Below are 27781 nucleotides of genomic sequence, written 5' to 3' on the forward strand. Positions count from 1 at the left end.
ATAAACAAACGAAATATTTAATATTGAGCTAATAGCCCAAGTGCAAAAATACAAAATCAGTAATACTCTGCACTGCACAATTCAAACGAAATAGCCGTAACGCAGCTGCGCTCCTGCCCTGCGATGCAGCCGAAGCCTGGTGTGAGGCAGCAGAAATTCTGGGGTGAAAACTACATAACTACACAACATAAGGAGACATAATGCACTCCAAATATTCAGGAGGGAAGTGAAATAAATGATACTGTACAGATATAATCTGTATCTAGTAGATATTTAATGAGAAATAAGAAGAGTGTGAATAAAAAAAAAAACAGACGCCTATCACAGACTTCTTGAGCCTTGAGCCCGAACGGCCCGAGGAAAGGGGTGAGAAATATATTTTTTTCGGGCCCGGGGTCAGTGGAAAATTTTGCTGTGGATTAATTCGTCTTTTTTTTTTTAAACGAATATTAGAATATTCGCTACCAATTACTGCCGAATATCCTGAGCTCAAAACCGCTATTCGGGCCAGCCCTAAAATAGATCTATGGATGGAGAAGGGGGAGGCGGACAAGCTCCTCCTTCAAAAAGTCTGCTCGGAAAAAGACAGGTTAGCTGTACAATGACGAATTATACAGGCAGCATATGTTCACTTGTTATGCTGTATTTATGGTTTATGTAGAGGTTGTATGTAGGCTGTATGGTTTGAAGAATAAAGATTTGTTACCAATAAATTTGTGGTGTTTTTTTTTTTTTTGGGGGGGTTGGGGTCTCGCGGTTAACCGCAATATCGCGGTGATGCGTTTTTTACCGCGGTTATAAAAAATCAATACCGCCCCAGCCCTACCTGACAGCACCAAAACATTAAAGGGCATACCTGTCTGTCTGTCTACCTGCCTACTTCAGGGCCACAGCCCCATGCATATACTTTGGATGCACAATGCAGACAGTTTCATCTTGCTGTTTGTTATCATATGTGTTACGAAACGGGTTAGTCATGAAACACAGCATAGTAGTTTAGCAGCAATGCTAACAGATAGACTTAGCAAAGTTGGAGCCGTAATGCTAATAGACACAGCTGCCAACCTCAGCAAGTCGTTAGCAGAACAGTTAGATAGATGCCTATGGCGAGCTATGTTAAGTCTTGCTGTTTCATATGATATATGTATGATATCGATTAATATGATCTTGTGTTATGAATAATAAATCTACTTTTTTTAACCAAACATTGTAAACGTTTTTGTGCCATTTTCGGCAGAACTATTTTGGCTGTTAAAAATTTCCTTGTCTAAAGGATTCTCTGCTCTCCTGTGGCTCTGCCTGTGGATGTTCCTGTGTTTTGGCGAGTGGCTTCAAAGCGGGGGCTGAAAAACTATTATTTCTGCATATTTCAGTATATGTAGTGTACATTTATTATTCTAATGCATTTACAGGTTGCTGCTTGAAGTTAAAATAAAATTATAAAATTAGTTCAATTGAAAGACATGACTATGTTTTTAGCCCTTTAAAACATATTTCCTCATACCACAAGAAGCATTCACACCTAAGAAAGGTGGTTCTGCTTTAGGGGGATGTTGATGCTTTCAAGAAAATGTGTCAAAAACTATTAGTGTAGAGCATTCCACTCTTATTAGTCTTGAGTCAAAGTTCCCCCAAGCTAAGATTCTAACAACATAACATGATTCACTTACAATCAAAGCCAGTTAAACACTTAAAGTCATGTTCTGTCAACTGTTCATTACTGTTATTACAACCCAAAAGTAATAAAACACCTGCAGTAAATTACTATTTTACAGATGTGTTTATATGTCTGATAAAATCACAAAGATGACTTACTTTATTGAGTAGAAAAATGGCATGAAAAAAATGGAACAAAGCACTTTTATAACTACAGTTGGTATAAGGGGCCAAGGTAAAGGAGAGAGTCAAATCAGCATTATCCTCTCTGCTGGGCTCCACATTCCTCCAGCTGTACTCCAAAACCTAAATATCCAATAATTATGACATTCCATTACAATCCTAAAGCCCGTCTATTATTACTGTTTGCGAGCAGTACCCAATAACTTACTGGAAATGAATCTCTACCTAAGCCAAGAGCAGAGGCAGGCTGAGCACCCATCCAAGAGCAGCTAAAATTACCCAAATATTTCACAGACTTATGACAACACTGTCATTTACAATGTTTGCCACACACTTGCTGTTAGAATCCAACAATACAACACTTCAACACAGGCCATACATTCTGCTGTTAATAATCCTCTGAATTAGGTTCAGCGTCAGGAATAATATTGGATAAATCAAACCAAATGCCAGCTAGCCTTGCTAGTCATAAGATTCAGCATACGATATGATCTCCAACAGTTTTAACTGTGGGTTTAGGGGTTAACAGATACTGTACAAGTGAGTAGCGGTTCATTTGTGGCGGTACAATGAGTGAGTGAAAGAAGATGAAAAAAGAGTGGCAGTGGGAATACGGCTTGGAAGTGCTGATACAGCATACCTGGCAGCTCCTGGCGAGAGCAACTTCAAAGGCTACTGCTCTTTGAAAGGCATCACGCCTCACCCCTTTGGCTTCTTAAAGAGCCAGTATGCTTAACGGCTTCAGCATGTTTGGCACAGACCACTGGTTTCAAAGCGCTGGATGTGGAGGGAGGGCTCAGGAAATCCAACATTAAGAACAGCTCACAGGTCACAATAAGCAGGTAAATATATTCTTAGAAAGACCTTAAAAATAATGGAGCTTTACGATTTTTCACTAAGAGTGAACGGCACTCAAGGTGAGGGGGGATAACTACAGTCTGGTTTGCTTTAATATAGTTCGGTTTGGTGCACAGCAGACAGTAGCCAGTGGAAAGTTCCGGGCAGATGCTGTACAAAAGGGATGCCACGTTTTGACCAGAAATGAAGCTTTAACTACAAACACAGACCTGCTGCCAAAACCTTTAAGGGAACAGCTCAGGGGAAAAAGGCTCTCTTAGTCTTAATCGCCAGCAATATTAGGATTAATTATTAACTAATGGCAACCATGGCCGGGACTCAAGGATAGGAGTTTAATCACTCTAATTGTATAATGCTAAGTGCTATATATTGAATGCAGAGTGATGTAGAAGTGAAGTGGTCTGTGTTGGTAATCAGATCATCAGAAAGAGAATGCCAAAAAGGAATTTAGGCTATTAGTAGTGAAAGTCATGCAGTGGGAATGTTATAAATTATTTAAGTGTTTTACGTTCTGTCATGGAAATCAAAACATTTCGAAAAACGGAAAAAGCCAGACATTCCAGGAATTCCTTAACAGTTCCATATATAAGGAAGGGTTGAACTAGAAAAACAGAAAAGGGAAGATGAGGGCCAAAGTGTCTGAGACATTGTCACTCACATATCACTGTAAAAATACAGAAGAAACCACATATACTTAAGACTTCCAAATATTGCATGGCTTCCTGTAGCACTGCATGAACACACAAAAAAAACATATGAACAGGGACTGCTGAATCAGTAGTATGACTACACCAGCCCCCTAAAATGCTGGGTGATAAATTAGGTTTCCTTACCAGGATGTAACTTAATAAACAAACTAAATTGTGATTTATGAACTATTTGGTAACCATTTTCTCTCTATTACAGTGCCTAAGGGTTATTGCTAATTATGATAACAATGTAGTTACAAAAGTGAGAAAACTGATGCAGGGTTAAACAATAGTTTAAGAAAAAAGATTGTAATAGACTATAGACTATAAGATAATAAATCTAACTAGATAATAGACTATAAGCTTAATACAGCTATTTAAAAATGGCTCCTATTTTCAAGCACAGCACAGTTTTTAACTACTGTGATAATCTTCCACTCTTGCTCATTTTCTCCCTAAAGAGATGACACAGGTCAGAAAGACAAAGTGAACGTAGGAGGTGTTTCTGATTGCTTGTGGGAGAGAAATCTTTTATTTTACCACTTGCCCTGATCCACCGCAAAGCTTTCTGATTCAGTCAAGCCTAACAAACACACACAAACACACAGAGAGAAGGAAAGGCAAAGAGATAAAGGCGGAAGGGAGAGTGTATAAAAAAAAAACAATGTAAAAAGTGTGTGAGCATTCTTTAACAGATAAAAGATTCTTACATTTCGAAGAGGTCGTAATGAATTTTGCCCAGAAGTCACACAGCTTAAACGACTTCTTTTCCACCAAAACGTCGACTCCCAACTCTCTTTAAAGATTCTTCAGAGACCATTAAACTGGCCTTTAAGTTTTACAGCCTGTGACCGGTTCGGCCAACACAAACTAAGCACCTATAAAATTGTCCAGAGATGATTATACTGAGGAAGCCTACAGGATGCTAATTTGCCCCTTCAACAAGACACTTTTAGTAAGTCTGACTGTAATGCACACAGGTTTAAACTTTGCATTCTTGGGCAACAAGGCTTTTAGACAGTGCCAGGTGTGTCACTTTATGTTAGTTAATTTCTAATTAATGAACGAATGAGAGTTTAACAAGTCACTGTATTATGTAATAGCCATCACTAATTAAAGACTGAACAGCAATAAATAGTTTCCATTGCAGGGTCTTAATCACATAAAATCAAACCAAATTCTATGGACACATATATATATATAATCACACACACAATAACTAGTGGGGTTGTGCTTAAGCAAATGTCCAATCAGGTTGAATAAAATAAAGAAGGAAAATAAATAAAATTGGGAATCAAAAGTTTTAATGCAACGTTTAATTTAGAATGTAAATATGAAAATTGTGCACAGTAGGATATGATGTCCATTGCTGTGCAATAGTCATTGTAAACTGATAAACTGATGATGTTGAACACTGGGCAGTGTGCTCATGGAAACATGGGCACTTGGAATGTACATGAAAAGCAAAGAAAACAGTATTTTAAAATATACTGATCACTGGGAGTAGGCTTGCTCTGTACAGCTCTGTTTAACATCACAGCTTCATCACAAGAAACTCCCTTGTGGACGATGGATAGGAAGAAGTTGATCAACAAACTAAGGTAATTAGATACTAGTCTCAGATTGCATCACCTTAACAACTTCAATATAAACAAATCGCCCTCTACGGCACTTTCACTTCAGCGCTTTAGTGCTCCAGTGTGCGGTCATCTTTACTGAGACTGAGACTTTCTTATCCCTGTTACGAGAAATGAACAGAGAAGATAGGGAGAGGAAGAACGACTGATATTTCCTCACTGCAGGACCACAAATAGTTAGAAGCATTTGAGGAATTCTAAAGGTTGTAATATTAAAAGGAGAATAAAAGCATGATGCAACCACAAAATCCTTTCCCTCCAACTCCAACATTTACCATGGCACAGAGGAGACATGCTAGGGCTAATCTGTAACACTTACCCTTTGTTAACCCACAGACCTATTAGTCCAAAAAATGACTGGAAATGAACTACAAAAGCACCAAAAACAACACTGCTGTAATGCTTCAGCACCGTGCCACATGATGGTTAACGCTTGTTATCACAGACCTATAAAAGACTGCTTGTGAAACAACTTCTGACAACTTAATATACTGTGATGTCAGCCTTATGACTAGGATTCGAATAATGCTTCCTGTTAATCCATGCACACAAGTGTGTGCACAAGTGTGTGGGTTTGTGGGTAAACGTGCATGTGCATACATACCTCCCTGCTCCAGTAAGTGTTCCAGGTTGAACCCCTGAGGTCAGGCTTAGTCCCCCTCTGCTAAACACTCCATTGGCCAGGTTCAGATTGGTCAACTACGAGAAAAGAAAAACAACGTAATTACAGAGTACAAATCTAAATAAACATGTGATCTCATACTTTAAGCTCTTTGGCCAAGTTATGAACTGAGAAACATCCCATAATCAGAGTGTAGGAGACACACATTGATATTGATTGCCTTATTCTGTATTCTGATATCCTGATGTGTACAACTGTGTGGCAGATTTTTAAGCTACATGGCTGTTTGGTGTTGCTTTGCATACGTTCCAGTGGTCACCCTTAATCCTTCATATGAGTGTTTGAGTATACTTGTATACTTAACTAAACTTGGAACAAATCACTGTGATGACAGAAAACAACCCACAGTTGTAACCTGACTGCTAATTGTATTGTTCCAAGTCTTGGTTAACTGTGCAGGTCAACAGGTTCAATTTTAAATGTTGCACTGAGCTGGGAGCTTCATTATGGTGTTCTGACCTTCGTAATTGAGGACCAGAGTAACATATAGACATGATATAGGTATCATAGCAAACAGTATAACTTACTCTGCCATTAATCTGTTATCAACAATCAGCAATTAATTTAAAATTTAAAATTCTTTTTTTTTTTTTTAAAAGAACCAGCTTCACCTCGCCAGTTTTTAGAATTGTAGCTAATTCACTATTCTATGCTTCAAAATAGGAGTCCTAATTTACTCCACATATAGCAGAAATTCATGTTTTATGAGAGATATTTTCCCCACATACATTTAATTTGATTTTAGTAGATTTTTAGAAAATAGTACATGTTCCTCATCCCACAACATTTAGAATAAAGTGCAGTTATAATTGCAGATCACCCTTAAGAACCTCCACATCTCCATGCTGAAACATTTGGCATGCTGCATTACATGTGATACACACTGCTTCTGTATGTGTAGCCCGTAGAAAAAGTTAACGGGAGGACACCCTTAGGAACCTCTACAACTCCATGCTAAATGTGTAGCTCAATAAAGACAATTGCCCATGTCAGTCTAATCTGTTTTAATTTACTGTTCCTGGTAACCTTTATCTTCCTTCTACATAGTACTGTAAATCAACATTTCTTTCTGGGTGCAACTATTTTTGCAACTATTTCTTTGACAATAAGAATATGATAACAACTATCTTGGAAAAAGTTAAATGCACCAGATCAACAGTAGTTCCACATTAACAAAAGGCTATAAAACACCAAATTACTAAACACTGTCTTATGATATTCACAATGATGTTATTCTTTATAAAACATACAGTAGTTCAGTTCCTGATGTTTGTAGAAAACCCAGAAGATGACATAATTAATCACAATAACATTCACATATCATATTGCCCTCATTCGTTAGCTATGCTATGAGCCATGGTTACTATGGCTTAAAAACTGTAAGGAAATCAGCAGACTAGATTATAATTACAACAGTGGCCCCTTAATCAGTGCTGTGGTAAATGCACAAAGCAAAACAGATGTTCAAAAACACATACATAGAGATATGATGCTGAATTTTCCTATATACAATTTTTTTATGTAATTGTTGTAATTCATCATCACGAACCCAAAGCAAATAAGAAGTCAGCTACCAAGAATACAGATAGCTACCACAGTGCAGTGTTACTGTTTAGAGTCACTGTTATCAGTAACACATAGTCTGAAAAGAAAGCCTAGGGTCAAGAAAAGATTTAGAGAAAAGAAAGATAAAAATGAAAAATAGGCTAGAATAATTAAGGGAACAGGGCATATGCTAGGGCATATGCTATCTTTCCTGAAGCAGAATTGGAGTGCTGTACTTTTTCGGCTCTTCCTGCTTCTTTGGATCTGACAGAGCTGTTTATTTTCCCAGAATTTTAAGTTAGGTTTCTAGGCAGGTGGACGGCTTGTTTGTGTGGTTGACATGACAGAGAGAGGGAAATGTCAAACATTCCTCAGCGACAGGTGTTTAAATTAATGCAAGATCTGACAGAGCACAGCCAGACCTCTGGAGCTTCCCTGGTTTTGTTGAAGGAATTTATTTTCTAACTTTATATGAAATAGACTGCAGCTTGAACCACCAACGTTGCCTGCAATAAAAGGGCTGATTTAAGACTCAATTCCACTTCCATGCATTATTCTTAAAAGCACAATGACATGCCACCACATTATGGAACAGAAATTAGCACAGGGTTCCATGACATTGGCCATGTAACATGGAAGCTAAAGAATGCTGCACTGACCTACAGGATGTATGTGTAATGCCTCCTGCACTAATTGTGATTCTGTAATTGTGATTCATAAATGTGATTCACTTGTCTTCAGCGCACTGGCCAGTGTTCAGCCCAACTCACAAGTAGGGCTGTGTTTTGGCAAGAACTGGCAATCAGATATGTATTATGATAAAGAGGTTACAGACATATATTGAAATATATTTTAATACTGTAAGCAAGGATATATATTGCAAACTTTTACTGTTTTACTGATTTTTTACATACATAAGGCACACCAGATTATAAGGCGCACTATCAATAAACATCTATTTTCTGGTCTCTTTTCATACATAATGCACAGTGGATTATTAGGCGCATGATGCCACACTAGAAAGGAACAGGGGTGCTGCCATGTTTTTCCTTCTAATTCAGCAGCTGAAGAAGCTAAGATAAGTTAAATAAACAAAAATGTAACTTCTAAAAAACATTTTCTTTTAAAGTCAAACGAGCGCTGGATGTTAATCTACACAGATTTCTCTCCTGAAAACTGTTTATTTGCGTGAGTAAAACGCTTCAGTTTATTTACAGTTAAGCTTAGCACGATTAGTGGTTAATGCTAATGCTGCTCCAGCAGTGCTAGCCAGGTTTAGCAGCACACTACAGGCCGATAATATTCACCTCTGAGCGGGGAAAGAGCTAGAGCTTAGTGCGGTTAGTGGATAAAGCCTAAACTGAAACTTCTGTATGAACGCTGCACTTTATTGCACTGGTGATTTTTCAGAAAATTAAAGGATTTAAAGTGCGCCTTAAAGTGTACAAAATTTCGATACTTTTTATACAATCAGAACAGTTGGATCTAATTACAGATTATTGAAAATCGACAAAGCATTGCAAAACAAAATTCACAAGAAAACATTTATACTTACTTATACAGGTTATACTATGATCAGTTTACAGAGGACTATCCCATGACTTCTGGTATGTAACAGTTATGTTAAGAATAATCATATTTTACCTGTTTTATTTTAAAGTGCCTAGTTTCAAACCACCTTTTAAACGTGCTACAAAATCTCAGCTTTTGAATTTAGTCTGTCTGTGGGTCAAATGCCACTCTGCAGTGCCACATCTCCAGCGCGAGCTACAGGAAATTGCAGTCATATCTCAGCCACATTACAAACATTGCATGCCTCAGAAGATGACCATCCTACAGCTGTGATTTAATTGAAAAGCTAAATATATGTTGCTAGACTTAAGACAGATATGCAAAGTATGTCCCTTTTCCAGAACCCTACATATTCTTTTTATTTATCTTTTGCTCTCATGACCAAGGGTCTAAAAATACAGGGCAAATCGTCAACAAATTATCCATTTAGCGCAGGATTAGACACATTTAAAAGACCTGTCAGCGAAACTATGATGTTATTCCAGCCAAATAGGCTTGAGGGTGGATGAATGAAATATCTTAGTGCCTCAATTCTCCTGGGTAGAAAGAATACCAGCCAAGATGGCAGCAAGCTTTTCTAATGTGCATATCTTTGCGTGGAGCAGCTTCTATATTTGGGGCTAAATGAGCGTGAGGTGAAAGTAAAATGTTATTATGCTGAGTTGTATTAAGGGTGTGATTTAATGATGCATGCTAAAGCTGAAAGCTTATTTCATGATGGTCATCATGCTGCACTTGCACTTCCGGCCAAGAACACAGGAGACACTTTGGAATTATTTTGCTGTGAAATTTACACCAACAAAAGTGCTGTTTTCCAGCAGTTATCTTACTATTATCACACATACCTATGCAAAACCCTGTTTATCCCACTGTTTAGATATTTGCTTTTAGATATTAACAATGGCAAATGATGTCAGTTGACATGCATAGCTCAGGAGAACACAGCGTTCACCCTTTAGGATTGCCAACTATGATAAGGTGGTCACTAAAAATACTTGTTACGCTTTGTAAGCAAGTGAAGTAAGAGCATAACAACGACTTAACAATGATTTTATTTCCCCCCTTTATACTCCTCTGTAAAGCGAACAGTATCACTCCTTCCCAGATACAACCATAATCAGAAAAAATTGGGACAGTAAAGAAAATACTGATAAATGTAACTTAATTTCCTTTGATAATAAACACCTATTCCTATATGTATTTTTCTTGCATTTTCTTTATAACACTAATGAAATTTGAATGCAGCAGAAAGCTATCAAAATGTTCTAACTGAGTTTAACTGCAGGCACAACTGAGAACATCAGAATGATGCCTTGCAAATGAATAAACTCTTTAGAAGTACTAGTCACCTAATTTCATTCCAAAATAAAGGAAAGAAAACAGAATATAAATCTGTTCATGTATTTGAGCAACTCGTAAAACTGTATGCTAAAAAGTAACCATGTCTCCATGCTGACCTGAATGAACTCTCCACCATAAACAAAGCAAACACCTTCTAATGTAACCGTATACATTAGAGTAAAGTACTGGGGGAAGCAAAAAATGTGCAGTCTGTGTGGTCTAGTGACATTGCGCGGAGGAGAAAGGAAGGGAAGGAATTAGAAGGGAGCTCAGCCAGTGGTCTTCCCACTAAAAAAAGCTTCAGGGCAGAAATGATAGATAGAAAAAACAAGTAGTAGTGCACATACAGCTCTTACACACCAACTTGGTGCCAATTTGCCACATTCTTCTATTTATAAGCATCAATTACTCAGAAGAAAATCTGCCTGCCTGTTAAATATCAACAGAAAGCACCTCCCCTGGGGAGCATCTGATAATGAGACCTCACACAGAGCTGCTGCAGACATGTATCCTCCAGCGACTCCACCAAACACCATGATGTATCCCTACAGTACCTTCTGAGACTCTCTGATCTTTGACTCGGACTACGTTATCAGCATTATATTTGTTACAATTATTTATTACAATTATCAATCAATTACTATCCAAATGATAATCAGCTAAAGTGACTAGAGTATACATTATATTGTACAAAAGGTTTCTGAACGAGATACACCCAAAAAATCCTTCAGGAATTTTCAGGGAGAAACTTTAACCTTGATAACAGTGTATTTTAGGAAACACACATTAGAGTTTTAAAGGTCACATTCTTTCATCAATTAAGATACAATTTTACAACTCTAAATCATTTACTCACTAAGCATTAAGCTTTATTCATCACAACCTCTAACAGTACATAAATGAAGGTATAATGAGTGTGCATTACTTGTCTAATATACCTTAACCACTCTGTTATACTATATATTGAGCATGGACTTTTACCATAAATTTGCATGTGATGATGTATGAAACATACTTATTCCAAATGAATCAAATTCTAAAGAAAACTGTTAGAACCGCTCTCAGTAAGCTTTAAAGAATGTGGGTCATGCAACAGTACAATGACCCTAATGACATAAGTTGTTCAACAAAGGAATGATTAAAGAAAAATGAAGTTAATGTTACGAAATGGCCAAGTCAAAGTCCTGACCTTAATCCAACAGAAACGTTGTAGAACAACCTGAAGCCACAAAACTGAAGTTGTTTTTAAGGAGGAATGGGCTAAAGATTATCCAAACTGATGTAAGGGACTAAATCAACAGTTACTGGAAATGTTATATTGCAATTATTGCTACGCAACTGGCTCACAGCAAATACTGAAGGCAAAGGTTTACATACTCATAGTATGAAAGTTATATGGAATCATGTAATACTGAATCATTTGCCTCAACCAAAGGCTAATATTTTTTGTTTTTAATAATTTGATTGATACTAATAGGTACATTTGTGCGTTAGTTTAAATTCTCTATATAAATAATCTCTATATAATTTTTTTATTTAGGATCATCAGGATTTATTGAAAGAAAAAGGTTACAAGTAACATAGGCCCAACTTACAAGTTTTCAGGTACTATAGGTTATATTCATTACTAATGAGACTAATTCACAAATAATAATGCAATTCTTAACTTTTCATACAGTATCTACTACTAAAACTCAAAATAAATCAAGCTTAATACACAGTCAGTAAAATATACAGAATGGGTATTAAGTCTTTATTAAACAAAAACAATAAGAACCTTTTATAAACTGTTTAAATGTTATGTTCCTCCACCAAAAAGTGTTACCTTAAGTATCTGTAGGGGTAGATAAAAAATAATGTATTATCACCAGTGTAAAACCAGACCTTGTGTAAATTATGAAAAAAACAAGTTCAGCATATATTATGAACCAAACAATTAAAGCAGCATGATGATGTTATTTAACCATTTGCAAAAAATAGCCTACATAATACAGTGCAGAGTCAGTAAACTAACACAGAGTGTGCAATTGTCTTGTGCATATGTACTTAGATACACAAATATTTAGTATTTAACTATAGCATGCTTTTGTTTATTTTATAAACTACGGACAACATTTCTCCCAAATTCAAAACAAAAATATTGTCATTTAGAGAATTATTTATTTGAAGAAAATGAGAAATGGCTGAAATAACAAAAACAATGCAGAGCTTTCAGACCTCAAATAATTCTAAGAAAACAAGTTAATATTCATACAGTTTTAAGAGTTTGGTAGAATAACCCTGGTTTTTAATCAGTTTTCATGCATCTTGGCATGTTCTCCTTCACCAGTCTTACACACTGCCTTGGGATAACTTTATGCCACTCCTGTTGCAAAAATTCAGGTTTTAAATTCGGTAAAATCAAAGACACTCATAATTTTTAAGTGGTCTCTTATTTTGTTTCCAGAGCTGTATATACAGGTACTTTAAAAAAATATTTTGTTAACATTAGCATTTCTCTTGAGCCTATGAGTTAAGCACTTTTAGGTCAGATTGCACAGCTGTATTCTATTACAGTATTTGTTTGTGGCACTAGTGGTCATTTGTCATCTATTCCAACTTATCAAAGCACAGGTAAATTACTGGGTACTCACATGTTGTGTAAGCAGGCTAATGTGACTAGAGGTGCTGTACTGGCGAGCTGCTTGTTTCTCCACTAGTCTCTTCAGGGCAGTCACAATAGCCTGCTGGTTAGACTGGGCCTGGGAAGACAGCAAATCTGGCTCCTTCAACACTAATGCAGAACCAGGTCTGGGCTTACTAGCCTTGTGAATCACTAAAGGACAAGTAAAATATACAGTAGTTTAGGGGATGAAAAAAGGCAGTGTACAAAAACAACATCCATACTATGTGTTATTGTCAGTAAATAAAACATTTACATTGCCCTGCAGAGGAAGGCCGTGAGAGCTTCTGGTTGTGGACGTTCACAGCAGCGGGACTAGAAGATGCTCCAGTAGGGATGCCATAAGTCGGCGGCTGATCTGAACGAGAAGCGTGTAGCCGCTGCAGAACATCACTTGCAGCTGTATTAGAACGTGATGAAGCCCACATGACACGTGTAGGCTGAAGGGTGCTGGATGTGGAAGATACAGCTGTTTGTGGTTTGTTTTGAGGATCAGCATGTGGGTGTGGTGGAGGCTGAATGTAGGGTGGGGGTTGAAGTTCCGATACAGATGGTGGAAAGCAGTGCTGCAGGTGGATATGCTCACAGTCTAAGACTGCAGGATACGACGAAGTGTGCTGGGAAGCCAAAAGCCTGGCCTGGACTTTACAACTTTGCACAATTTCAGGCTGCACCTCGCTGACTCTCACAATTTTCGTGGAGTGGGGTTTGTTACTCCCATGATCGCCATCTGATGTAATTCCTGTGTTATTTTCATTATTTTTAGTGCCATTTGAAGCAAATGCTTCAGCTTGAAGCTCAGTTTCAAACACTGCATCTCCACTTTGGCCCTTGTTGCTTCTGTTTCCACCAATATTTGATGAACTGTGTTTGTTATCTCTATTTTTCTGGACAGAGTTACTAAGCTTGGCCATGCTAAGAGTTACAGCAATTTTGCTCTCTCCAGGTTGGGTTGCATCTTGAATTTCTTCATTTTTTGCTTGACTGGCCTTGGCAGAAGACACTGAGGATTCCGGAGCACTAGAACCCTCTTTGGCATTCATCAGAGCTAGTTTGAGGGAAAAAAAAGTAGCAGATAAACACCATTAACAAAGATAGTCTTAGGTACACTTATCTTTATAACACCAAACTTCATGCCAAGTCATTTGACAAGTGTTTTTTTTTTTACTGATACTGCTCATCCCTAGGTCATTATTGCTTTCCTAGACCATAACTCACAGTAGTGGCACTGCTCAGGTAGACCTAATTATTGCAACACTGCAACATTAGACAAAATCACAGTCATGCTTGGTACTTGGAAGGGAGATTGCATAAATGTATAAAAGTTTAACAGATAAAGCTAAGCTGTTACGCCTAAGATCAACACACGTTTAGATGCCAGGTAACATGAAAATATGTTTTGCAATCTGGACATTATTTATGACCTAAAAGTGAATATATTGGAGCATTTTCAGTTCTATAATTACAGGTTGCAGTCCTGTATCTGTTTCTATGAATACTTTATTATCATAGTTAATTTTTTTAACGTTCAGAATCACCACAGAGCAGCTGTTATTTGTGCATTGGGCTGCAGTAATGGTGGCATTGTTGTGTACTGAGCTGCTATGAGTGAATCAGACACAGCGATGCTTTTGGAGTTTTTAAACTTTACACTAGTACCTGGTACACCAATCGGTCATATAGAAATACAGGTATATTAATCTACAAATCCTACTACCTACTTTTTCTGCCATGAGGTTTAGCTGACTCTCCTGAGCACTTCCGGCATTCTTTGCTACTGTCCGTGTTGGACGTCTGACACTTGGTCCCTAAAAACACACTGGCAGACTTGTTCTTGTGCGTGTAGAAAGTGAGGACTTCTTCTAGGTCACTTTCACTATGAAGAAGCAGAACAAGATTAATAGATTATTAAAATGGCAAGTGAAGCTTGCAAAACAGAAATCAGTACGATATTCAGGAAAAAAGAGCAATGCTGAGTACACCAACCTTGCTTCCAGAATAAACTCCTGAAACACATTTGGATTAATACATCGATCATCATCTTTAATCTTCTCCAAACTTTTCACCATTTGTTCAGTCTCCTAGATGTTTAACAGGAAATCAGTTGCGTGATTTATCTAAACAATCGTTTAAAAAAAACAGACTTCCCCTTTAATTCATGTTTTCCCCAAGTAAATAAAAGGGGCAATTCTAAGGTCAGAAAAAATATGTGGTTATGTCTAAACATTGTAGGATAAATCAATTATGTAATTATCCTGTCAGGCCTATCTTCAGAAAAATTAGCTGTGGATTTCCCAGTGCAATGTTCTTTACTAAACCTTGTTATAGCACTGGATGAATTCCCCCAGTTGATGAGACAGTATGCGTTGACGGTCAGGCAAGGAAAGCTGGCGACTGGGAAGCACAACACGCATGTCCTGCTGCAGGTTACTGGCAGCTCTCTTCAGGAAGCGCATTACCAGTTCCTACAGGATGACAGAAAGTGGGGTCAGGCATGGAAAAATTACACTTAACAATTTGTTGTTGGTATTTCTAGAGTCTAAAGTGACATTCTACCACTTCTAAAGAACATGCTTTACACATGCATTTCTGGACAAGCTAAGCTTGTGTTCTAAGCATGATGATCAGTATGCTAAGCTTAAATAAAAACATTAGTCAATCTACTCTCTCTATTACAGCTTCAACATAATTTCTAGTAGAAATGTTACATAATGCTGCTTTAAAAGTTAGAATTTAAGAAAAGATTCAATCAGTTACAAAACTAATTACTGACTGCTGCTACTTTTGTTTAAAAAAAATGCATAATTCATATAATTAACTCTATATTCCAAAGCTATTTACCATTTGGTCATTGTCCTTCTCTTGCCAAGCAGAGCTACTGTTTGCTCTGCTCTCTGCAAGCAGCCTCATTTGGACCCGATGGAGGTAGGAAGAAAAGGCCATCCGGGCCTGCACCTTACTGCAGAGTGGAGAGGGGTGGAGGAGGTTAAGCAGGTCATCAAAAACAGACATAGGGAGGAGGACTATGTAAGACAGTATAAAACGCAGAAAACATCATGAAAGAGGAAAACATCCTTATATAAAGACAAAATAAGATGCAGAGACTGACATGAAAAAGGAATAAAGACTACACAATGGCTGACACTAAAGTTTCTTTGAAACTGAAGCCTAAAAGTAATCAACACTCATTCAATGTAGACTATACATGTGTGTGTGCATGTGTGCCCTAAGGAATGTTAAACGCACCGCCACTGATGCACATCATTTGTTTTTACAGGTCTGGCATGACAGACGTAACAAACAGTGGTATGTGTCAGTGCAACGAAGTATATGTTGATGTTATTCCTCAGGGAAAAAAAGATGTAAAATAATTTGGAAGACTGATTATCTCCTCATCTGTCCCAGATGACCCTGGGATAGGCAGTATGACTACAATGCAACAGAAGAGGTTTGAAAAAAGCCGTCAAACACAAACAATGATACACTGTATACTAATTGCTCAGGTCCTTTGTCAGTCCTGCCAAGTACAGAGGAATTTCTACAAACTCAGACTTGTCATTATAATTCTCTGCTCAAATTACCATTTCTGACGCGCTTTCTAAGTCGAGGGGAGACTGGTGTCTTTGTTACACTTTCGACGGGAGTATGTAATATTCATTAATGTCACAGTATAAAAAGAACAGGTCTAAATATTTTTGTAGGGCTATTGCATAACATGAGGGGGGAGTGGATGTGTTTCAAGTCTTTCCAGGATCCTGCAAAATGTTAAACAAAGGAAAGACAGTCTGACTCCAGCAATTAGGCAGCCAATCGGAGCCAGATTCTCTACATGGAGGTCAGGGTTGACCTGCAGGATTGGTTGGCTGGCGAAGGATCCACTTCCTGTGTGAATGAGGTAGACTCAAAGGCTCAAAAGGAGTGAAAACATGCTGCAGCACTGCTTGAAAACGATACTGCAGCACTGCCAGAGTTTTGTCCAGAGCTTTTCTCTCTGCAGAGAGTTTCCTTACTGTAACTCAAGTTCCCAAAAGGTTTACACTAACTTCTAGTGAGTGTGTGTGTGTATATATGTGCGTGTGTGTTTGTATGCATTTGTGTTTATTTAATCTGACATCTTTCTAAGCAGTTTGCCAATTTTTTCCACATTTGTTTTGTTCGGCTTTGAATTTCTACTGAAATATTTCCCAGGGTTGGAAATGAGATACATGATCAATAGAATGAGAACAAAAAAGCTAAAACTAAACTAATGCATGAATAAAATATTATAAGGTTAAAGCTCCCTTAAACTGAAATGAAGAATTTTAGAACTTTTAGCCCTTTTTCAGTCATGATTTCAAGATGCAAGGAGAAAAGTGAATTATAATTCAATGGCTAATAATAAATGGATGTGCCATCTTTATCAGAAACTGGAGCCAAAGGCTTCCTAAAACTGTACTAATGACATAGCCAGGCATTCAGAGCCTGAAGTAGCAAGCAAAGTATCCACAACATTACTGTACCACCATGGTTACATGCTTGTTTTTATCTATTCTTTATTATAAGTTTTTAGATTTAAATGATAATAGAAGTCACTTGGATTCACTGTCCAAAACCAAAGTCTTGGAAATGGCTTTGTAACTTAGAACAGAACTTTGGTACTGGTACTAGATTTAGCAGAACCTGAAGAAATTAAGACTGGGTGTGTATTTTAACTCATCCCACTTATCAACAACTATTTCATTTGTTCTTAGAATAAAAAAGGTTTTTTTCACACTTAGTATACTTTTTGGATAACTGCTAAACATACATTTATCATCAGGATTTCAACAAATTTCACTCTTAATTTGATGAATCACAGAGAAAGCACACATTGAAATGCCTTGTTGAAAATCCTTATGCTTTGCATTAAATCTGATGTATAAAATGCATATTATGGAACATGCAGAGGCCAGTTAAACTGTTCCCCATCCAATTAGCTAGTTATTAAAGTTACTTTAGAAATCTGATCAATTTTAAGGGGACAAATGTGTACACTGACCTAAGGTCCCACCCCTGCTGGAGAATGTTTAATAGATCCACTTTAGGTTTCCGGACTTTAACTAGGAAGGGTTCCTCAGTTTGAAGGCTCGAGGGTCGAGGGTCTGAGTGTGCTGGTTTCTTTTCCTGGGTTTCCTGTGGCTCTTGTTCCTCTCCCTCATCACCTTCTTCATTCTCACTGCTGTGTGGAGAAGATGGTGAGAGACCTTGACCTGTAGACAGAGGGGAGTAGCTTTTACAGCTTCTGTGTGGATAAGTCTGAGTTAGTACAGAGCCATTTCCATTCCTTCATTGCTGGGTTAATGTGTTCTGCTAATTCTACCTGCTTTCCTGCTTCTAGTAGTAGCCCGGCCGGTTGAGCGTCTTTGTCTGCGTCGTCGGGCCTCCAGTGTAAGCAGTTTTCTTTCATATTGAACTACGTGACAGGTCGTACGTGAGTCCACCTCTGAAGGCACATTACCTTTCAACTTATTCCTATGGAGTACAAAAATATACTCAATATTACACACGCAGTTACCAAAAACAAATTCACATCATAAGTTACATTATGTCAAATAAATATGCATATTTCTGGCCAATTTAACATGCGTCCATGGCAGAGATGGCATTCATTCATAGGTGTACTAATTATCTGGATAATATACCGGCTTTTAGGTCAAACCTAAAGAGTACACCTGATAGTTTGGTAGTTCAGATTACAATTACCACCATTTTCATCACAGAGAAAAACTCCAGAGCTAATTTAAGAACAGAGAAAAAACAGTATCCTCCCAAGTATGTCAGTGTAGTTTTTGGTTGGTTTGATCTGAAGGATATATATATTTTTCTTTCGTGCAGACTGACTACATTGAGTAAGGAAAGAAATGAAAACTAGTCAGTTCTTTTTTAGATGTAATTTAATGTGCTAACCTAGACTTTGATGCCACAGATGTTTTTTCTGACCTGAGGAACAAAGAACAAATTACATTTTAGAAGTCGTCTTTCTTAATAACAGGACTAGATCAGACACACAAACAATAACCGTAATGTTTTAATATAATACAAAAAGTATTTTAAGAAACACTTCTTAAAAATTCTTTATAGTATCATATATCAGTTTTTTTTTTACTATACACTTTTTTTTTTGACACGAAGCAACCCAGGCCACACTGCCACATAGACAGTCTGGAAAAGCTAACACTCTGCTCGTAGTGTACATATATTGTTACCCCCACCTATTCATCTCTAGACAAAATATCAACTAAAAAACCTAAAATACAGACCAAACTTCCCTCAAGAACGCTCCCAACCACAGTGGAAAAGCTCACCTTCCATGGAAAAGTTTATTAGCCAACATGGAGTTCATAGATGTCTTGTATTCCAGATAACCACTGAGACAGGGACAAATGCAGAGAGCAAGAACATTATTACATAACTCATTTCACCCAAAACCTTAGAAAAATAGCATCAGCAGCTGCTGAGAACTGAGTGTTTTCTAAATGTCCAACTCTAAAAAGAGAAAGGGTTGAACTGAACTTCTCAGAACTGAATGTGATCGTTATACAATTTAATATATTTTTCATGTTTGGGAAGACTTTCCCCCTCAAATGAGTGGGGCAATTCACAGTATGACAGGAAATCTAAAAGGTTTGTACTTTTTTCTTGTCAACATCAGTTTCCTCTAACCTGTAGAGCTCCCAAGTTTGCGGTGTGGGAAAAATGCGGATGAATCCACCTCTCCTCTCATGCTCCTCCTGTGTCCTTCTCAAGACTTTAGCCTGGCCAAGTGAAGCAGTGGAGTGAAGCAACATGACATTAAGGATCAAATTCAACAGGAACAAAGCACAAAGGAAAGCACTGGGGAAGGTGTTGTGCTCTCCTATATGTATAACTAAAAACAAGGGATTCTTTATTACTGTAACTCTATTGTGTTTGTTTATTTGTTTTATTCTAATATAATATATAATATAGTTTTTTTTAAAGTTCATATAATGATTTTCTCTGTATTGTATCTGTATGGTACAGGCTACATTTCACACAGCAGGTAAAGTTGCATCTTTGATTTCTTTTTATTTTCTGTTGACACTGCAAACACAGCTTCCTGTGTTTTTATTCGGCCATTCAATCATTATTTAAGGAATTCAAGGAACAGAGCAGTTACCTTCTTTTTTCATTTGAAGAGAGACCTGATGAGACATGTCATCTTGTTATTTAGCCACTGAAAAGCTCCTAAACTGTTTTTATCCTTTTTTTCTGCAAATAACTTGCCATAAAGATCACATATTTTAAAAATGGTTGTATTTGGGTTACTTTTACTTCCTATGTGAATATAGCATGAATGGTACACTGGTTACCATGTTCAACTATGATTCCCATTAGATCACAAACAGAAACAATTTGTTTATATGAGGGGAAAAAGGTTCATTTGTTATAATAATAGGATTTACTATTAAACATTACCTCCTCTGCGGTCAAGTCCAATCTTTCCACTTGCTTGCCTCCCTGTTTCTCCTTTTGATCAGCATCAGTATCAGTGGCAGATAGAGGCCTCTGATGCTGGATAAGGAAAGGTTGAAATATCAATATACTTGTTTACTCTGCTTGCAGACCACTAACAAATGCATTCCTGTTTCTCTACTGTTCTTAATACTAATATATTATCTGCATATGCGCAAAAAGCCAAAAAATTTGAGCCTGTCACTAATATGTCAAAACAGACTCGGAATTACATCATAACAGTGCATTAAATCTTATTAATGATTATGTATTTTGAACTATGAAGCACATCAGACTGCCCACATAACTGTCTTGAATGGTACAACATGTTTTTAAATAATAGTGGTAATGCCTCGTGAGCAAATGTTTTGATTTTTTAAGAAACATTTACTCAATAAATTCCATAAAGCAAACTCAGGGCCCTGGACAAATGATAGCTGGCTGTATGGAATCTTGGAGTAAGATTTTCCGACCAGGATAGATTTAGCAGACGGACAGATTGAGGCGCCCTCCCCCTCCCCCTTAATATTTATTATGATTTCAAGCTCACATTTTTAAAACATTCAAATGTAAATGTTATAACTACAAAAGTACTATTTAAGCAAAGTTAAAGTTTACCTATAGACATTTAAGTCAACAACAGCAACTAAAAAAAAAAACCCTCACTGTAAGGGGAATCTTCTTGGTTGGTTAAATAAATGTCACGTTCCATCTCCTTTGGCATACCCGCCTGGCACTATTCCCTGCCCTCCCCTGCTAATGGTAAGCATTGCCACAGGAGATTGACGGCTCTAACTAGGCTTTTGACCAAGTGCCAGGAACCATCGTCTGACCCCTGAGGATCGCTGGCTGCATTTGTCATCTTAAATAATACAGGGATTACATTTAATTTGTCTGACTGGTGCCAGGCTATCATGGCAGCCAAAGACTGAATTGTAATCCTCTGAAATAATCTTACACATGGCCTCTAATCAAAAAGTCAGAAGGGAAAGGAGAAAAGAAACACATCTAAAGACTTTAGTGACTTTTTTCATTTAAATTCTTAAATAAAATGCCCTAAAACACGAAAAAGTGTAACATCAGCATCTCACTCCAAGCGTTTCAGCATTTAGAGTTCTTCTTTTTATAATGCTATTTTTACATTAAATCAATGTAAACACTGACCATTAATTTAAGACAAGGAAATGTGGTGAATAAAAAAAAGAGCTTTTTCTACTTATAACAGAAGATAAAAATGACTTCAAAAGACCACGCAAATTGCAATCTCTTACCAATAATAGGTCAGGATGGTGGTGAGGCACAGGAGAGAGAGAGACAACAAAAATAAGATTTTATTAGTCTATTGCTTTTACATTAAGAGGTAGAATACTCACCACTTTGGATTTAGCAGACTGTGCAGAGAAACTGCGCTACAGGACATAAGGCAACAAGCAATGAGACAAACAGCATCATGGGAGGGATAAACAAATGTGCTCCTAAAGAGCCAAAACACCAACTATGATGTTGTTACAGGCAAGATACTCCAACATCTATGCAAGAATACAGAATACAGTTTACTCTGCAGTGTTGATCTACAGTGGTGTTCACAACAAACACATCCTCAGACATCTATCTGGGCTTCTTGAGTAGTTCTAAGGTACAAAAAAGTAAATGTCTGATCTGATCTGAGTTTGTACTCTAGGCTTGCCTGGGCATGGGTATAGCAGTAGGACCATTCTATAAAAATGGGTCTGATGAGATAATTCAACATAAAAATTGTTGAACAAAAAAAAGAGTTAATTACTTGAAATTTTTGCCCCCATGTTTTTGAGAGCATCCGTTGTGATGTGATTTTATAATGACTAAAATTTATCACCCAATCATACAGCATCCAGTCATTTTAAGGTTTAAATATGGTGCCCAAGTCAAAATAAAAAGAATAATATTAATTAGGATGTTTCGCCTGAGATTAGAAAATGTTATTGGTGTGTATTGAATATATTTTTGGTTGTGAATTTAATGATAATGATGTTAAAATTACAAATTGTGTGCACCGCAATAGAAACACAGCAATAGAAAAAAAAACATCAGTCAGATGAAAAAATGATTTTATAGTTCAGTACATATACATTGTCTCTAAGCAATGTAGTCATCGTAACTTGGCACATCTTTCAAGACTACTCCTATGAGAGAGACAACCTTATGGAAATAAAAATCCTCAAACTAAAAGAAGCATGCAAGAATGACAGTTAGATAAACATAAAATGTCAAATATGCCATTTAGCATGATGCTAATATGAAAGAAGGCCTCACTTCAGATGGATTAAACTCCATTTTTCCAGATTTAATAACAAAGCAATGCTTCGCACTGTTGTAGACATCAATCACCGCAGGCCGTCAGCACAGTGAATTTATAAGTGAGTTAACGTGCTGGAAAAGGTTTTGACTGGGAAAACTGGAGAGTTTAGAGATCAATCACAGCACATACCTGAGTTTTTTGGGTCTGGTTCTTCACACTGCTGTCAAGACCAGCTTTATCTGACCTCATCTGCTTTACAACAGGGTCTTGACATACAAACCCTGGAAGCAGAAAACAATTCATGTTTATTAAATGCATGACTAATAACAACATATCTGGTCTTGACACTGCTTTGATAAAATATTACTCTGTAAGGCATCTGTAATAAGTAAGGTGCTACGAGCATCAAAATAATCTCAAAGGTTTTAAACATTTCTGGGACACAAAGCATAATCATTCTACTTAACTGACATTTAATCCCCGCTGGTTTCTGCACTTCTGCATCCAAGTTGTCAGTCTACAATCTGCATGTAGCAATTCTTCAAAACATGGCAGGCTAAAACAAACCTGAGAGTGCTATAAGAGAATAATGCCAGCACTGTTGCTATTGGCATACTGTCACTATTTACAGGACTGGGACACAGCCCAGCACTATCAGGGTTTATTTGGAGGAAAATGGATGGAGTATGTTTAACACACATACACCCATTCCCTCCATCATCCCACCCCCCCGCTGGCGCCACTAATGCATCCATCCAACAAAAACTAGCAATTTATGAGCACCCCATCTCTCCTAATGTGTCCTGGGGGCAATAAACTGGAACCATGAGCTGACAACTGCACTGAACAGCCATTACTATGCATCACTCCCCTGGCATCAAGGGAATCGGTCACAAAGGCAACTCTAGACATTTCTGTTTTGTTATATAACTAAAAGAAATGCTAAATTACGAGCTACAAGCATAGATCACATATAGTACAAATTACTACATGTGATCTATGTAGATCAAACAACTAAAGACAAATACAATCCCAAATCAGAAAACATTAGGACAGTATAGAAGAAAATAGCAGAGTTTCTTGCATTAAATTTCATTGAAGGCCATATGAATTGAAGATATTTCATGTTTTATCTGTCCATTTAATTTCTTAATATACATGCATTCCTGCATTGCAGGCCTGCAATCCATTCCAATATTTTGACAATAAAGTATTTACTACTTTATAATGTTGGTTGTCTTCTTATAACAATTAAAATACTTTTCTACAGTGTAATGATCCATATTAGATTCCTCTGTGCCCAGAAAAGTAATCACCACCTCTAAACATGATTAACATAATGCTTTTTGTTTTGCACAGTCTTTGAGAAACAGTATTTTAAAAATGTTATAATTTCTTCATGCATTTCTTACATACTGGAGATCCTCTTCCCATCTTTGATACTGAAAAACTTTGCCTTTTGTGGATAAGTCATGATTACAATCACCTGTTGACATCAACTGTTTGAAATGTAATCACTTCACTTCCTTATTTAGTTTCTTTTTACTTAATTACAAGCCCTAAATTGAGCCTGTCCTAGCTTTTTTGAGTTGCAACGTGCAGATTGGAAGAGATTTACTGAATATTTACAAATGAAATTAAGTTGAGCAAACAAAACAAAGTATTTTCATACTGTGGGTTCATACTGAGACCATTGAAACAAAAAGCAAAATAAATTTAAAACACTGTGTATTATAATTATATTATAAATGCAATGGACAAGTTGATTTCTTTAACAATACAAAGGATACCTTTATTCTCCAATCAAATCAGGAGGCCTAATTGCATATCTACAGACAATTTATGACTAGCCTGAGGAATGTCTGGAAATATTTAGTGCCCTTTGGGAAAGAGATTAGTATAATAAAGTTAAAATCTGTTTTGTAAACATATACTGTGCATATATTCCTATCTACATGCCTGAATGTTACTCTGAATTAATGACTTAAGATTCAGCTATTCTTTAGCCAAGCCATAACAGATTAATGACACGATAACATACCCTTCTGTTAACAAATCCATCAAAGAAATCATCTAATGCTAATGAATAATGCCTGTGGTTTTCTCCCAAAACACTGGGGATCATTTGTGACGTTCTATTTTAACCCGAATCGACAACATTTACTGAATATGAAATAATGCTCAGGACAGAAACAATGCTTCTCTGGCTCATGAATGAAAACCACCAGCAAGCAACAGAACGTTTAGTGGTTTCATACCCTTCTGCAATATGGAGTGAGCAACGTGAGAAACTCCATAAACAAAGAGACACACACTTAAAAACACAACTGCAGGAGAGCCTGCTTCAGGCTAAATCTTGTGGATGGAAGGAGGGCATAATAAATTTTCCACAGCACACTGGCACTCCTTCAATATTTCCAGTGCCTATTTTACAGGTGAAAGCAACATAGAGCCTACCAATAATGCTGACACTCAGCACTGATAGGCCCCTTTCTGATACTCTTCAATAAATACATTCAGTACATAATACAAGTAGGCAAGTCTGTATTGATTTATTAAACAATATTTGCTGCCCTCAATATAAGAATTACATAAGAATTAATGTCACCAATATTTTATCCAGACATGCAGTTATGTTCATCTATCTGCTTTCTGTTGGAGGCGGAGCTCAATCTGTGAGCAGCAGCACCATCTATTTTGTAGGAAAAAAGTGCAGCATGCACAATGAGTAACGTAATCTTTATTCTCTCGTTTTTGTTTTTTATTTCTGGTTACACGGGCACTCAGTTTATTTTTGTGTTATTCCCAAGCTGTAAATGCCCAATACTTTGCTGCAATCCCATTTCGGCTCATCTTTCTGGTGGAAAAAGAACTAAAGTTGGGTATTACCCTAAAACAGATGGGAAAGTTTAGCTCGTTGTGGAGCTACCAATGGAAACAGCTCCTGTAAGCCACCACAACCACGTAAAAAAGAACAGTATTTAAAAAATATGCAGCACATTTGACAGGCAGTACCAATCTCCTTAAATAATAATATTTAAAAACGTTCAATGCTCTTTAAATTGAGGCAAATGGATTTTTATGCCATTACATTATAATTACATCAGCAGCGTAAAATAGTCTTACAATATAACAATAATAATATAATTTATCACAATTGTTTTTGATTGTGGTTGGCCTACATACAACGTAAGTAAGTACATGTAACAAGTGCAGATAAAATGGTGAAGGAGTAGCTCTATAATAATTATCAGAAAGTGGAAGACAAAAACTTACCCACAAGCGAGAACATATCTGAGATCATGCTGGCCTTTATCTTCAGATCAAGGGGAGCATCACTAAAAGTATGGAAACACAAACATTACAAAAGTGACTACACGCAACACAAATAAATACAGTAAATACAGTGTGATGTACATCTGCACTATACTGTACGACTAATATACTCTTTGTCTAAATTCCCTTTCAAATAAAGTTGTGCAGCTACTATAAGTTGCACCCACTGAATATGCAGATACAAAGCTTGTATAGTCCGAGTAGGAAAGTACAGGGGCAGCTTGGGAACAACCACATCTGTATAAGTTGAGAGGTGTTAACTTGTGAGTGAGGCTGAACACTGACCAGTGTGCTCATAATGAGTGCCATGTGAATGGGAAGTTGTGCAGGTATTTAACATTCTTCAATATCATAGAAGCATTACCACCCACAGTAGACAGCAAAGTGAGCACTAATGATTGTGACCAGCAGCATCTGGCAAGAATTGTTCATTTAAAAAGACAAGCAACTTTGGATAAAATCCCATTCACATTCAATAATGGATGCACCAAACACAAAACCCACAGGTCAATGCAGTATCAGGAGACATGACGAAAGTCATGGGACTACGGAATCTAGTTCCTGTCCCACAACCGTTGCTTTGTCAGTGTAATTCAGATAATAATGAAATTGTATTTAAACTACTATATGTCTAAAAGTGTCTGCCTTACTCCATCTTAATTTCTACAATCTCGGCTTAAATTGAAATATTTTTTTATTAACAAAGATAATCAAAAAATTCAATTCCAAAGGCCCAAATTAGAGACATGTGAGACATGTGTTACACAACTGAACCCTTTCCATGGCAAAGGCTAAATGGCAATTACAGGGTAATAGTGGGAACACGTTTCACATTTAAGTGACATTTTATTACCCTGGAAAAGACGGCCACGGTTGTTTTTCAAGAAGCAAATGACATAAAAGTTTAAATCTAGCTGAACAAAAATTTATTGACACTAAAAGTGAAAATGCAGTAAACTTAACCATTTCAGTTAAATGTCACAGAAGCTGGGCTATTTTAAGAATCACTGTACAACATGTTTATAGGCATGTTTACAGTATGCTTACAGGCAGAGTAGTGTTTGGGGGGAAAACCCTTGACTTGTTTGAGAGTTCATTAGGAATTTCTTTTTCCATTTGCCAAACCAGCATGAAGGCTGTCTTTGAGTCTGGGTTTTTAACAAACTGTGAAAAGCACATGGGTGGATCTAACCCGCTTGTATATGTTCACCTATCTGTGTTTTCAGTTAGACACACCCAGCTGTTGCTGCACAAATGTCAACTTTGAAGAAAGAATCAAACAGATGTTTTATGCAGTTGTTCATATTTTAGTTGTGATATTGCCAGCAGTCTGGAATTAAATCGTCCTTAAAAGTACAGCCTGCTATAATTTGAAAACGCAGGTAAAGGGTTATGATGAATCACAACTTCTGAAGCCCTGGTCAAAAACACAGGCCTGCCAAGCCCCTTTCGAGCTTAGCTGCTCATGACATTTTTCAGGACAGTTTTGGGCATTCACTGTGAACTGGCCATTTAGGAGGGATTAGCTTGTGCGCCTGGCTGTGCTGAAATAAAACAAAACAGTAGCAAGCAAAATTTTCTGCAATCCTGGTAAAGCTGGGCAATATCACCTCAGACCAACATCATAATTAACTAAACATTTGACCTCAATTATGAATAATGAGTAACAATAATAATATTAATAATAACAATTTGTTTTTTGTCAATGCTGTGGGAGTTGCATAGTTAGCTCATTTTTGAGTATTTCTCATGTTGCCCCATGTGCCTCAATGTTACACATTTTAAAGTCAGTACATGAATATGTATATTACATTAATAAGTACTGATCATGCAGGGTTCTCAAACTATTCT

General features: G+C 37.1%; 1 protein-coding gene across 3 annotated transcripts in view; it reads right to left on the minus strand.

The window, feature by feature from the left end:
• Positions 1 to 27781, minus strand: part of ttll5 (tubulin tyrosine ligase-like family, member 5) — an 80799-nt gene that overhangs the window by 26949 nt on the left and 26069 nt on the right. The window contains exons 14-29 of one of the 3 annotated variants that reach the window (XM_007257345.3): positions 25871 to 25932; positions 22784 to 22875; positions 21690 to 21725; positions 20281 to 20370; positions 19507 to 19598; positions 19149 to 19211; positions 18751 to 18783; positions 18164 to 18315; positions 17843 to 18053; positions 15667 to 15784; positions 15144 to 15290; positions 14812 to 14906; positions 14547 to 14701; positions 13082 to 13873; positions 12797 to 12978; positions 5628 to 5722 (exon numbers count right to left, since the gene is read on the minus strand). In XM_007257345.3, the coding sequence (XP_007257407.3) occupies positions 5628 to 5722; positions 12797 to 12978; positions 13082 to 13873; positions 14547 to 14701; positions 14812 to 14906; positions 15144 to 15290; positions 15667 to 15784; positions 17843 to 18053; positions 18164 to 18315; positions 18751 to 18783; positions 19149 to 19211; positions 19507 to 19598; positions 20281 to 20370; positions 21690 to 21725; positions 22784 to 22875; positions 25871 to 25932 (2415 nt within the window). Of the gene's footprint in view, positions 1 to 5627; positions 5723 to 12796; positions 12979 to 13081; positions 13874 to 14546; positions 14702 to 14811; positions 14907 to 15143; positions 15291 to 15666; positions 15785 to 17842; positions 18054 to 18163; positions 18316 to 18750; positions 18784 to 19148; positions 19212 to 19506; positions 19599 to 20280; positions 20377 to 21689; positions 21726 to 22783; positions 22876 to 25870; positions 25933 to 27781 lie in introns of all 3 variants that reach the window. The other 2 variants (XM_007257344.3, XM_007257346.3) reach the window with 2 other exon arrangements.

This window comes from Astyanax mexicanus, chromosome 14, assembly GCF_023375975.1.
Source record: "Astyanax mexicanus isolate ESR-SI-001 chromosome 14, AstMex3_surface, whole genome shotgun sequence".
In the NCBI taxonomy this organism is placed as follows: Eukaryota; Metazoa; Chordata; class Actinopteri; order Characiformes; family Acestrorhamphidae; genus Astyanax; species Astyanax mexicanus.